The sequence below is a fragment of the Mixia osmundae genome (genome assembly GCF_000708205.1).
Source record: "Mixia osmundae IAM 14324 unplaced genomic scaffold scaffold_19, whole genome shotgun sequence".
Lineage (NCBI taxonomy): Eukaryota > Fungi > Basidiomycota > Mixiomycetes > Mixiales > Mixiaceae > Mixia > Mixia osmundae.
Window position 1 is genome coordinate 5,001 of NW_014575545.1, and position 12,310 is coordinate 17,310.

The window sequence follows — 12,310 nt, forward strand, 5'->3', positions numbered from 1 at the left end:
ATTCCTTTCGGCAAACGTCCACCACTGCAGCCAAGAAACTTGAGCACATATGTCGAGCACGAGAGGCGCGCAGGAACTCACAGCTTCGCGAATCGCGATGGATCCCGGAGGAATTGCACAAACTCTTCGAGCTCCTCCTTTGCTTCCTCTGCACCGTGTACATCCTTGAATTTGGTCGGCTGCTGCGAAGGTGCTGCCTTGAACTCGATCGCATTGACGTTGCCAGCTTTCTTGAGCAGGCTGGCACTGGACTGCATGATCGCGCCGATGCAGTAAAAGCCAATGTACACGAACAGCAGGACGATGAAGAGCTGCTTGATTATCCACAAGAAGCCGGCGTACAGTGATTCTGACCAGGTCTGCTCCGGCGTTCTGGTTTCTACGATAATCTTGATGGTCTCCTGAGTTGCGCCTGTGCTCTTGGCGCCGAGTAGAGCTGCAGATCCTGCGTATTCTGTCATCGGTTTGCCGCTCTGCAGATGACTCGCTACGGTCTTTGCAAGCTCTGCGCGAGGATGTGAAGACGATGTGGTTGCTTGGACATTGGCCGCCTGCGGACTCGGCACTGTGCTAGCTGCGCTACCACCGACGACCGAGCTGGCCAGCGGTACAGACGGAGCCGGCATATTGACGAGCAACGACGGGTCAGCGTATGTCATTCCAGGTGCGGTCGATTCCTCGGCAGGTTTCGAAGCAGATGCATCATCAGTGACGGCCAATCTGCCCACGCGCTTTGCGCCGACTGTCGCGATAGCATCCGTAGCCTGTGTAGGGCCCAGTTGAGCTTGCAGCGCAGTCTTGTAGTCTGCCCAGATGACCGTGTTGGTCAGCAAAGTGCGCTGGAGTGGCGTAGATTTGGCCTGATCAAAGAGACCGGTCAAGCTCTCGTAGTGTAGAACAAGCTTGCTCCTGCGATCGGCCGAGTCAGGCTTGGCGGCGAGTTCGTTGAGGTAGGCAGTCTGAACGTCGACGTCATGAGGGGCCTCGCCAGCTTTACGGGCCAGATCGTGTAGTCTGGCGTCAGCATCACTGACCTCTGCGCGATTCCAGAACGCCCAGGGCTGGCTGAAGATGCTAGTGCTCGCATGCCGTCGTGCCGATGCAGCTGGAGGGATCAATACGCTGGGCAAAGGCCGTCTAGATGGGTATCTTGTCGCCGAGCGATGCAGGGCATTCGAGCTATGTGACAGCCTCGTCTGGACCGGCACATAGATCGCTCGACGCTGACCAAGTCGTAACGGACGTTGGCCAGCGCCAGGCCGCATGAGCGAGCCGATCATCCTGCCCTCGTCGTGCTCGTCAGCGCGCGCAGTGACTTCCACACAGAGACTTGCAAGCCGAAATTGCGCCGCGTCATGCTCTCTGCGTGATCGGGTCGAACTCCGATGCCACCGAGGCCCCCGCTCGAGGACATGCCTGTCTTCGCCCTGCTCCCAACGATGCCTGTCTCCATCTTCTCAGCAGCTCTCGCGAAGATGTTGCACCTCGTCTTCATCTTCAGCCTTTGGGCTCTGCTCGGCGCGACATCACCACCAGACGACAAAGAGACGCTACCACTCTCGATCGCGCGCCCGTCACGACACTGGCGGCGCCACAAGCAGGCCAAGTCCCATCATGAGCGCCTCGAGAAGCAAATGCGGTTCGATTCACCGCAAACGCACGCTTTCGAATGGCCGGAGCCCATCTCAAGGTCAGCTAGCTGTCCCGCTTCTGCTGACGTTGATACTTGCTCCTCTGCACAGCACGGCGTCGGCTGAGACGTCGGGCAGTACACGCATGGCCATCTGCGACACCGGCATGCCGAGAATGCTGATGGGTAGAAAAGTTCAGCGCAAGGCTAGCCACGCGTGCTCGGTCACCAAGTCGCCTGCGCCTCTTGACGCTACATCAGCCGAGCTCACGCCTGTTCCCGCGCCACGCGTACCAGGCTTCCTCTACTTTCAGCTCGACAGCGAGACCATCAAGCCCGTTGTGCTCTCGTCGAATTACACGGATCAGCCAAGAATCCCGTTTTTGCTGTCTGCCGCGCACGATGCCACCCAAGTTTACATGGTCACACAGTCAGTCGACGCCTCGGAAGCCGCCAGAGCCGATCCCTGGCGAGCACAGACAGTCCAGCTTCGTCTGCCCGTCCTTTTGATGCCCAACCGGACGACTTATCAGGCCTGTGTGACTTTTGTGAGCGCTCAGATCAACTCGTTCTCACTGTTGCCTTGCAACACGATCGATCCTGCTCTTCAACGCGCGCAGACCTTCCGTTTCGAGGAGTTCAAGCTTTCGCCCAGCGCCGCCGAGCGCAACTCACAGACAATGAACGTCTTCTCGCAGGCAGGCAAGGTCGATGCATACGATCTCGACAGCCATACGGCAACGCTGATGTTCCAGCCGACCGCTTTCGCTGTATCCTAGGCTGATCAAACCATCATTGCATGGACCAATGGCTGAGCGCTGAGAGAGTCGCGGGGTAGTGTCACGCTTGCGCGCTTCTTGGCGCGCGTCGCTCCAAGATGAGATGGAGGGCCGTCGCTGCCCTGCGTGTAGCCAATGCGCTGCTCTGCCAGACCTTCTTCCAGCCAGACGAATACTATCAGACTCTCGAGGTAGCGCACAGGCTCGTGTATGGCTATGGCGTCAAAACATGGGAATGGCAAGCTAGTGCGCTGCGTTCGCCGCTTCTGCCGCTCATCTACACGCTGCCCTACGGGCTCCTGAGGCTCCTGAGGCTGGATCATGTCAACCTGCTTCTCGTCGGCTTGCCAAAGGTTCTCAACGGGCTCATCGCCCTCGCGGCAGACTATGGAACTTACGAGCTCTCTCTACGGCTCTTGGGTCCGAGGAGAGCAGATGCAGCGCTTTTGTGCTCTCTGGTCTCCTTTTTCAATGCCAGCGTCACCATCCGCTCGCTCTCAAACTCCGCCGAGACAGCCGTGACTGCACTAGCTCTGTCACTCTGGCCATGGCAGGCTTTGGCAGGTAGTACAGATGCAGAGGGGTGAGTGGACTGCTTTCTGACAAGCCTTCAGCGCTCATACGTATGCTAGCCTCGATCTGGCACTCGCTCTGGCAGCAGTGGCATGCATCATGCGGCCTGCAGCCACTCTTTTCTGGTTAGCGCTCGGCCTACATCTCTTCTGGCGCTCCTCAACGAAGCTATACGTGGCAGTCGTGGCTTCTGCGATAGCGACAGTCTCGGTCGTGGCCTGTGTGGCAATCGACTCGCTCTTCTACCAGCATCTGGTCTTCACGCCCCTCAACTTCGTTCGACTCAACGTGTCGGAGGGTCTGTCGAGCTTCTACGGCGTCAACAGCTGGCATTTCTACATATCGCAGGCTCTGCCGCTACTCTGCTGGGCTCTGCTACCCTTCGTCCTGGCAGGCTTTTTCACAAAGTCTGGCAATGCTCTCGAGCACCACGCCATCAGATCGCTGTCACTCGCCTCTACTGCCGCGGTACTGGCATACTCTTGCTTGGCACACAAAGAAATACGCTTCGTTCAACCACTTCTGCCCTTCATACATCTACTAGCAAGTCGGGCAGTGTCGAGTCCAACCGGCAAGACCCGCGCCCATCAACATATCGCCTGTTCAATCACCTTACCATGGCCTACTCGCATTGCTCTGATCAGTCTTTCGCTGGGACCTGCGCTTTACACGCTGCTTGTACACGGAAGAGGGCAAATTGCTGTCATGTCTTACCTCAACAGCCTACCGCCAGACGAGCTCAAAAGTGTTGGCTTCCTCATGCCATGTCACTCGACGCCATGGCAATCGCACCTCCATAGGTCCCATCTCGAGATAGCTGCGCTAGGCGGCAGCGGTCTAGCCGGTCGGGCATGGTATCTGACTTGCGAGCCGCCGCTCTCGTGAGCGATGAGACACTTTCCTTGCGACCATCGCTGATCATGTGCGCAGCGGTCAAGATCAAAGGAGCTACAAAGATCAGTCAGACTTCTTTTATGAAGACCCCATCACGTATCTCAAACGACGATTCCCTTACCCGCCCAACGATGAGTTTCCGCCAAGCCTCTTGCCAGATGTGCGCTCGCTGCAAGCAAAGTTCAAGACATCCGGCGATTTGGGATGGAGGCACGAATGGCCGACGCATTTTGTGCTGTTCGAGTCGCTCCTCAACAGTACTGCCAATCTAGCGTGGCAATTTCAGCACAAACATTACGTGCCGGTCAAACGCTTCTTCAACTCGCATGTGCACGAGGATCCCAGGCGAAGAGGCGACATCCTAGTGCTACAGTACAGGAAGGATGCATAGCGACTACCGATCGACTTGAACCGAATCGACTTCTATCACTGAGCCTGCTTTGACATCGAGTCCCTTGAGGGGCACGATCTGAAAGGTTGCCATAGGCTTATTGAAGAGCTTCAAGAGCTGGACCTGCTCAGGCGAGAGCGTCTGACCTGCCTTGCAGACGGTGAAGCCTCCTCCTGCGAGCGTCGGCACGCCTCTGATGAGCGAAGTCGGCATGCCAGCCTTCCTCAATTGCGGCTCGATCGAATGCGGCGCTGGTTCACCTTCCATGAGGACAGGCCCTGCTTGATGAACCATGAGCGCACTGCAGGCCGTACGACGACATCGTGCCACGCACCCTGAGGCAATTCAATCGTCTCCGTCGCGAGGTTGCCCGTCCGCGCGAAATCGGATTTCTTGTAGCTCTCAAAGTACTCGACGACTTCCTTTGGCGTACAGTCTGTGAAGAGCAGCCCGACGTTGCCTTCGAGCATCTGTCGAGCATGCACATGTAAGCTGACGCAGAGTGAGCCTGGACAAATCTGCCCACCTGGCCAATATGCGCGCTCCCCCTGGCGTGCTCGTCCTCTGCAGTAGCGCCGAGAGCTTTGCGCATCAGTCCGTTGCGACCCATGAAGATCTTGCTGGGCTTCCATGCCGCTCTGATCTCCTGAATGTACTGGTTACGAGTGTGATTGACTTGGAAAATCCAGACGAATTGAAAAGTGTCAAGCGCAAGCTGGATCTCTTCGATGAGCGCCCCCTTTTGCTCACGAGTCTTCTTCTTCGTCTTTGTCAGATCGAGCACCGTGTTCCGCTTCGACTTTGGCATCCTGGCTCCTCAAGAGGCAGGCTGCGCAGGCAGGGCAGGCAGGCTGGTGTCGTCAATTTATTGCAATTGCGCGCGCTCTTTAAGTTTTGTTCTCGACTTTTGGCAGACAGCAACCGAGTTTCGTCGGCATTTGCGACTGGCTTGAGCGGCTCGTGGACGTCCGGACATTGTGATCAGCATGGCCACCGTTGACCCCAGGCTCGCGGCCAATGGGCGTCAAGAGCGGCCCTATCTTGCAAAAGCGACACGCGAGTCCATCATCAGAGCCTCCGACCAGGCTCAGGCTTCTGCAATGTCATCCTCAGCATCACCATCGTTGTCATCATCGTCCAGTGTGCCTGTTCGCTTGCTCGCCTCACCGCGCCAGCAACGCGTCTTTTGCGTCGTCTGTGCAAGCAACATGGTCAGTCGGCCTCTCCTGCGCACAGTCAGTCGTTGGCTCATCGTCGGTCATGCGATCAGAACCGCTCCATGGAGGGGCACAATGTGCTAGCGTGAGCCCTGACACCCGTTCCAAGGTTTCCCGCCGAGCTGACAATCGTCTTATACAGCCAAGCCAATTTCAATGTCATCTCTGCGGGCACGGGGTCCATGGTCAGGCTGCCTGGACCGGCACTCGATCGACCCAATGTTTACGCGTTTGGCACGCCATACGACGATATGATGGCCGACCTCAAGTCAAAGGACGAGAAGCTGCAAGTCCTCCATTCGACGAGTCAAGCGGGTCGCTGACTCTGCAGAGCGACAGCTATACCTCATATGGACTTATGGCCATGCTCGAACGCAACCGCGTCCTCAAACGTGCACCAGAACGGTGGCAGGACAGTGCTGCCGTGGCTGATATCGTCATCACGTGCGAAGAGCGCTGTTACGAAGCAGTCTGCGAAGGCATGCCGCTCTTTCCTACCTCTCTCATCTCGAGACTTACAGGCTCGGCAGATCTCCTCAGTCGCGGCGGCGAGATGAACCGGCCGGTGCACGTCATCAACGTTGAGATCAAGGATAATCACGAGGATGCACTCGTGGCTGGAAAAGCGCTTCTGGATCTCTGCCAGGCTGTACGCACATGGCGCAGTCTAAGTGTACAGTATGCTTATCGACGACACAGATTGATGCCGCCGATGACGCCGATGCAGACATGGAAGCCATCATTGACGCTCATCAAGAAAGACACCCTCAGACGGTCATGCACACCCTGGCCTGGTACTGACACCCATGCAGGACCGAGCTACAAGCTCTTGTGGGAGACTATCGCGCCCGTTCGCTTGAATCCGCTCAGACCGCCTTGCGAACGGCTGCCAGCCGATTGACTCGACGTCTGTCTACGCAGCGGCGCTCGACCGTCGACCGGCCTTGGTTGGGGTCTACCGCCTTGCGACCCAGCTCTCTGTTCCTGACGAGCCTTGCCAAAGCTAGTGACCGAGCTCGACTTGCCGATGATGATCCCGCGATTGTCAGATTGCGAGTCCTCCCTATCTAGCTTTTTGTAAAGTCCGGAATTATCGCGTCTGTTTGCACGCGAGGGAGCCATTCGATAGCCGAGCTGCAAGTGGTGCGTTTAGTATCACATATTAACTGATCGGGCAAGAACTGCACTCACATCGATATCATCAAAAGCGTCGCGTGATGGTCTCGTGAGCGTCTTGGGCGCAGACTGCAAGTCTTGAAAGACTATTGTTGTCTGAGGAGAGCTGCTAGTATCGGCAACCGTCTTGCCGAGCTCGGGATCGACAGACGTGTATCGGCTTCGAGGCAGGACACGAGAAGCACTGTCGACCTGAGCAGCCTTCGCAGCTCGGGTCTGGCGGGGCTCTCCTTCATCCTCGACGATGAAGTTGCGATCAGCTTCGTCTTCTTCGTCTTCATCTTCTTCGTCGTCTTCTTCGGTCTGACCTTTCACGCGTTGCACAAGATTGCCTTCCTCGTCGCTCTGCAGACCTGCCATGTCGTCAGGCTCGAGAAACGCCACATCCTCTTCTTTGGTCTCGCAATGCAAGCCGCCATTATACGTTTGGGCAAACGATGCTGTCTTTGGATCAGCGGCTGCAGTCATGATCAGCAAAGAGTGAGTCAAGCACAGTAGAAAGACTGACAGATGGTCTCCATCAGGTCGCCCTCGACTTTTCGCTTCTTGATGATGCGAGGTCGGTCCGCCCGCCCAAACTCTTCGTCAGAGTAATCTTCGTCGCTCAGATAGTCCCCTTCACGTCGCTTGCTGCGCCACTTGCCGTCTGCTTGTGCTTGAGCGAGCTTGAGAGCTTTCGCGTCGTCCTGCTCTGCCACTTCGGCAAACTTCTTCCGGACGAGTAATTCGTCCTCGACTTCGTCCTCCTCGTTGCGCTTCTCGTCGTCAAACATCTCCTGCACAGAGCCCGCGTCATCGTCTTCTTCGTCCTCTTCGTCATCTCGCGTGTCACGACGAAGCATGCCGCCATCTTCCTCTTCAGATTCGATCGCACCATCATCGATAAAGTCACTTTTCTCCAGTCGAGGTCTCGTCGGCTTAGGGGCCGCTTGTCGCGCGGCTGCATCTTTCATCACTCCGAACGCGTCCGTAAATCGTCCTCCGGTCGTTTGATCGACTTCGCTGCGCGACATAGTACGCTGGCGCTCTGCAAGAGGACTTGTGCTGGCGCTTTCCAAGATGCGCGTTAATTTCCTTCTTTGTTCGATCACAGGCGATGTCGTTCCTGGAGCACGATATGGGCGAGAGCCGGGAGGAAAGTACTCGCTCGGTGACTCGGGCGAGGCAGCGAAGACATCGTGCGGCTGATGTTGAGTAAGCAAGCCTTCCTTATTTAGCCAGCGGCGCTCGAGAATCTCTTCAGGCGAGACTTGCTGATTGATAAAAGGAGCTTGCGCCTCGATAAGTGCTGCGTCTTCGCGCCTGCCAGCCTCATCGAGCCGTAGGGCAGGCAGCAATGAGACAGCAGGGAGCAAAGCTGCAGTAGAGGGTTTGTCGAAAAGCTAGCCTTTCCGGTCAGCTTAGCGAGAACACAGCAAATGAGCGGACTGACATTGATATTTGAGTCGGACGGACTAGCCGCGGTGCTGAATAGTTGGGTGAAGCCGCCGCTCGGAGATCCAAACTCACAGGCTGCGCCATTGCTGTCAATAGCTACTAGGGGAGTGCGGGCTGCATTCTCCGATCGTTTACCGGGGCCTTGAGGTCTCAGACTGCTGGATGGCACGTTCTCTTTGTCAATTTCAGAGTTCTCTTCGTCACTGTCGGGCGCTCCTATCTGAGATTCCGCCTCGGCGCCGTCATCGTCATAAGCTTCGGATCCGCTGCCCAAAATTGTCGCGTCCTCATCGCTCGGCACTTCAGCAGCCTCGCAATCGGCGTCCTCCTCGCCTTCGTCATCGTCGTCAGCTTGTGGTAGGGCTGCTTCCGCCTTCTTCTGATCCCACAAAGCTGACATGGTCGTCTGCTCTTCTGCAGCATCGTCTTTGACACCTTGAACTTTGAGCTTGCCACCAGCGCTCGCCCATTCTGCTTGTTTTTGTTGTCTGGCTGCACGGCTTTGTTGACTGGCCTTCGCCTGCAAAGATCTCGCCACGCTATGGCTGCTGACCGAGCTGACGACCGAGTCGCCTCGACGAGCTTTGTTGTCAACACCACCGCCGAACGCCTTGGCAGATTTGTACAGCTGACTGTCGCTTGCGATACCGATGTCGGATTGCTTTGCCCTCGTCTTTGCTAGCTCGCGCGACTGCTTGAGCGACGCGATCTTTCGATTATACGCCGACATGCTTGTGCGCTCTTTCTTGTCAATACGCGCTGCAGGCAGCAAGACGATCTCGAAATCATCTTCGTCGCCTGCAGCTGTCGTGTGTTGTGCTCTGGCCGCTAATTCTTTCTGCTTGCGCAGAGACGCCTGCCGCTCTTCCCGCTGGCGTTGTAGCAAGCGCCGAGCGGTGTCCATCTCAAAGGCACGATCTGCGTCGGGAAGCTCGTCATCGTCATCACCGTCGGCGTCGGCGTCGAGAGAGCCTACGCCGCCAGGTGATGCGACCTCATGCGTGGCATATGGAGCAATGATTCGAGCAGTCGTCAATGGTGTCGAAGCAGGATGATTTATCGAGGAGGTATACTCAATAGAGCTACTTGGCGCGAACGCGGGCGTTTTGGACGGCTCATCGCGAGCGCGACCTTTGCCTTTCGACGGGCTTACGGTCTGAGGTATGTGCCTCTTGCTCTCCAAATGAGCTACATCCTGTGCGTAGGCTTCGCGAGTAAAGGACTGCGTCTGAGATTGCAGGTAGGCGGGATCGTACGACTGTGCTTGCTCATCGCGTTCGGTCCGCTTTGTATGAGATGCAGATGCTTGCCCAGCTTTATGTGACTGCACGCGCGCAGCCAGGCTGCCAGAGCTTGCGGAGACTGGCGAGGTGGCATCCTTCTCAGGTTGCGCGTACACGACGCCTGGTGATCTGCTCGAGCCGTCATCAGCTTCGTAAGGTCAGGTTTTACGCGGCTGAGACGTACGCGTCCGTGATAAGCTTTTCTGCGATAGACGTGATCGAATTGCGTAGAGGCTTTGCTTCCTTGCGCTGCATTCGCGCGTACCTGGCCGCGCGCGCTCGTGCACTTTCTCTATTAGTTTCTTCCCGGTCCTTCTTGGTCGGGCGCTGCTGGTTATGTCAGCAATAATGTATGCGACGACAGACAAGACTGACTTTAATCTTGCGCGTCTTTTCGGCCGCTCCTGAGCTTGAGGAAACGATAGTGGTGACGAGGCTAGCCTGTTCCGCTGCCTTGAGCTCCGCATCGAGATCGACATTAAGAAATGTAGCGTCCTGTCCTTGTTGCGCACGGACACGGGCAGCGAGGTCTGCGAGTCGAGCAGCTTTGGCTTCTTTCTGGGCGCTCGGTGAAAGCCCTCCTGCCAAGGTTGACGGGGCATCATCATCATCATCATCATCCTCCTCAGCGCTATCCCTGTGCCGCTGCTCGCTTTCGCTGTCTGAATTCGGCATGGGTGAGGGATACCTCAAAGCTGACTGTGCTAGGTCATCTTGGTCGTCATCGTCCGAGTCTTCTACGATTCGTTTGCGCCGTAAGGATGGCAAGATGACATCTGCTTTGCGATTGGAGCTCTGCCTAGATCGCGGTCTTGACTCGAGTTCTTGCACGACAGAAGTAGACGAAGAGGGAGCCCTTTCTCGATCAGTATCGCGACCAGCTGCATCTGAGCTTGATGAAGATGATGGCGCGTCAGTAGCATCTTGGGCGAGAAGAGACAGGGCTGGCAGCGGCGTTAAATCAGACAGAGTCGCCTCGCGCGTCGACTGCGCTGTCCCTAGCGTGCTATCCGGCACGCTGGACAGCGACGAGCTATACGCTAGCTGCATTTTGCTTCGTGGTAGCGATGTCACGGTGGCGATCTTGCCCGGCTGCAAGGGTGCGACAGAAGTCCGAGCAACACAGACCGCCGATTCGGCGTATAAGTGAGAGTCTTCCCGGTCGTCAATGTCGCGAAGCGCATCAGCAAGCGATGGCCGAGCTGTGTAACGGTCGAGGTAATTTGGGCGCATGACAGCACTGAGGTTGGCATCGTGTATGTCGTCGGTATGTCTGTCAATCCCAGTGGAGGCGTCAGAGTCGGACGATTGCTCGATGGTTCGCCGTGGCTGCATTCGCCCCACAGTGTGACTTGCGGTCAGCCTGACAGGATCGCTTGATTGCGTCTCGCCGACAGAGGAGAGTTCTGAGCTCTTGCTGGACACCAGACCATCACGAGGCGCGTTGGGTCTGTCCGTCAAGCATAGCGAGCTTGGCAGTGACGACAAGGATGACGATGGACCGGCGCTCATCTCGCAGAGGGCGCTCAGCGTATCGCCAGCCGGGTGCGAGCACGCGCGCTCTTTTCTGAGTCGCGATCGCACGCAGCGCGACTGTCGTGATCAGAGCTGTATACTGCCACTTACTGTCCCCGCTGTCTCGCGCTAGCTGCGGGGTCCGAGCCCATCAAGCAGCAGCAGGTCGGCTCGAGAGGAGTGCCTCTCGTCGCTCCATGGACGATGTCTTTGGCGAGTGTATGCACGACGAGAGCTTGCATCTGGAGCGACGCTTTCATTCGGCGGGCTATCGCGAAGGCATCACTGCCGGCAAGCTTGCAACGCTGCAAGCTGGCTTCAACGACGGCTACCAGACTGGTGTGCCCCTCGGCAAGAGGCTGGGCGAGATTCGCGGTCGACTGACTGCTCTCATCGCTATTGCCACTATGCTCAGATGTCCGGCAGACAATCTGCGAGGACTGCTCAGCGACGCCAACAAGCTGAGCTTTGCTGAGCTGGCTCCACCAGACGCAGAGGCCGAAGAACACGCACGACTCGAGCATGGCGAGCCCTTTGAGATCTCACCTGAGCTAGACCCACACAGTAAAGTTGACCTGCTTGCGCACGCGATGAATACGCTATCATCGGACGACTCAACGCCAAAGTCTCACCTGTCAGCTCAGCAGCAGCTATCACGCATGGAGACCAGCCTGTCCGCTGCGCAAGCTGATCTCGGAATCTGACGCAATGGCAGCGCTTCATACGAGAAAGCAATCCTCCGCGCCTTTGCACACGACTGAATCATCGAGCGGCTGTTTCAAAGGCATTCAGACCTGGTGTTAGCATCTGCCTGAAACTTCGCATGTCACTCATTCTGCCGTCAAGGAAGTCGCCCATCAGATGCACGATCAAGCAGAAGATTCAAGTCGATTCTGCATTGATACAAATTAGGCGAGCTACTCGACGAAGGAGGTCTAAATTGGGTCGCAGTGAGCCTCGCTTGTCCAGGTGACAGACCAGAATGATCACCCTCATGCAGCATGACGCCGGGTCGCGTCGCGTTTTAGTTGGCAAGTGACAGACGGAGTCTACCCAGCTGAGGACGTATTGATTTGAGATGGCTGATAAGCTGGCCTGTCATGATCGCATGTTGTGACCGCTCTGCAGGCGACAGCCCACGCATACTGCTTATCGGAGTGGCTGGTCAAACGCGTTGACACGATAGCGTGACAAAGAGCAATTAAGGGCCCGTACGATTTCGAATGGTAAATTTTTGTGGTATAGTAAAGTAAATTCTTGCTCACAGGCTACCTGAGAGCAAATTTGCCTCGAGAATTTACTTTACTATACTATTTTTTGAAATCGTACGCACGAGCAAAGTAAAAAGCAGAAGTATAGTAAATTGGGGCGGAGATGGCGCGGAGACGCACCGCACACCAGTCGCCTCCTCCACG

The 12,310-nt window shown here is 56.6% G+C and overlaps 6 protein-coding genes across 6 annotated transcripts in view; 3 read left to right on the forward strand and 3 right to left on the reverse strand.

Moving 5' to 3' along the window:
• Positions 1 to 1,270, reverse strand: part of L969DRAFT_91230 (uncharacterized protein) — a 2,685-nt gene extending 1,415 nt beyond the window's left edge. The window contains exons 1-2 of the mRNA XM_014709202.1: positions 82 to 1,270; positions 1 to 24 (exon numbers count right to left, since the gene is read on the reverse strand). The exon at positions 1 to 24 is cut by the window's left edge and continues 831 nt beyond it. Coding sequence (XP_014564688.1) covers positions 1 to 24; positions 82 to 1,265 — 1,208 coding nt within the window. The 5' untranslated portion in view covers positions 1,266 to 1,270. The remainder of the gene's footprint in view (positions 25 to 81) is intronic.
• A 169-nt stretch (positions 1,271 to 1,439) lies between these two features.
• L969DRAFT_97576 (glycosyltransferase family 22 protein) lies at positions 1,440 to 4,267 on the forward strand (the record flags this gene model as incomplete). Its single annotated transcript, XM_014709203.1, has 5 exons — positions 1,440 to 1,690; positions 1,743 to 2,378; positions 2,519 to 2,992; positions 3,042 to 3,863; positions 3,913 to 4,267. 5 exons carry the CDS (start codon positions 1,440 to 1,442, stop codon positions 4,265 to 4,267), a joined length of 2,538 nt encoding a protein of 845 aa, XP_014564689.1.
• On the reverse strand, positions 4,238 to 5,425 carry L969DRAFT_91233 (uncharacterized protein). Its single transcript, XM_014709204.1, has 3 exons — positions 4,794 to 5,425; positions 4,602 to 4,737; positions 4,238 to 4,545 (listed from the first exon to the last, which is right to left on the reverse strand). Exons 1-3 carry the CDS (start codon positions 5,073 to 5,075, stop codon positions 4,271 to 4,273), a joined length of 693 nt encoding a protein of 230 aa, XP_014564690.1. The 5' UTR covers positions 5,076 to 5,425; the 3' UTR covers positions 4,238 to 4,270.
• Positions 5,254 to 6,285, forward strand: L969DRAFT_97578 (uncharacterized protein; the record flags this gene model as incomplete). The annotated part of the gene is made up of 6 exons (XM_014709205.1): positions 5,254 to 5,478; positions 5,538 to 5,569; positions 5,627 to 5,770; positions 5,824 to 5,963; positions 6,015 to 6,133; positions 6,184 to 6,285. The coding sequence occupies 6 exons, from the start codon at positions 5,254 to 5,256 to the stop codon at positions 6,283 to 6,285; spliced, it is 762 nt and encodes a 253-aa protein (XP_014564691.1).
• An 18-nt stretch (positions 6,286 to 6,303) lies between these two features.
• Positions 6,304 to 10,892, reverse strand: L969DRAFT_55714 (uncharacterized protein; the record flags this gene model as incomplete). Its single annotated transcript, XM_014709206.1, has 6 exons — positions 6,304 to 6,618; positions 6,676 to 7,118; positions 7,169 to 8,042; positions 8,093 to 9,509; positions 9,565 to 9,707; positions 9,756 to 10,892. 6 exons carry the CDS (start codon positions 10,890 to 10,892, stop codon positions 6,304 to 6,306), a joined length of 4,329 nt encoding a protein of 1,442 aa, XP_014564692.1.
• Positions 10,893 to 10,985: 93 nt separating this feature from the next.
• On the forward strand, positions 10,986 to 12,060 carry L969DRAFT_91234 (uncharacterized protein). The gene is made up of 2 exons (XM_014709207.1): positions 10,986 to 11,845; positions 11,896 to 12,060. Exon 1 carries the CDS (start codon positions 11,093 to 11,095, stop codon positions 11,597 to 11,599), a length of 507 nt encoding a protein of 168 aa, XP_014564693.1. The 5' UTR covers positions 10,986 to 11,092; the 3' UTR covers positions 11,600 to 11,845; positions 11,896 to 12,060.
• The last annotated feature ends 250 nt before the right edge of the window (positions 12,061 to 12,310 follow it).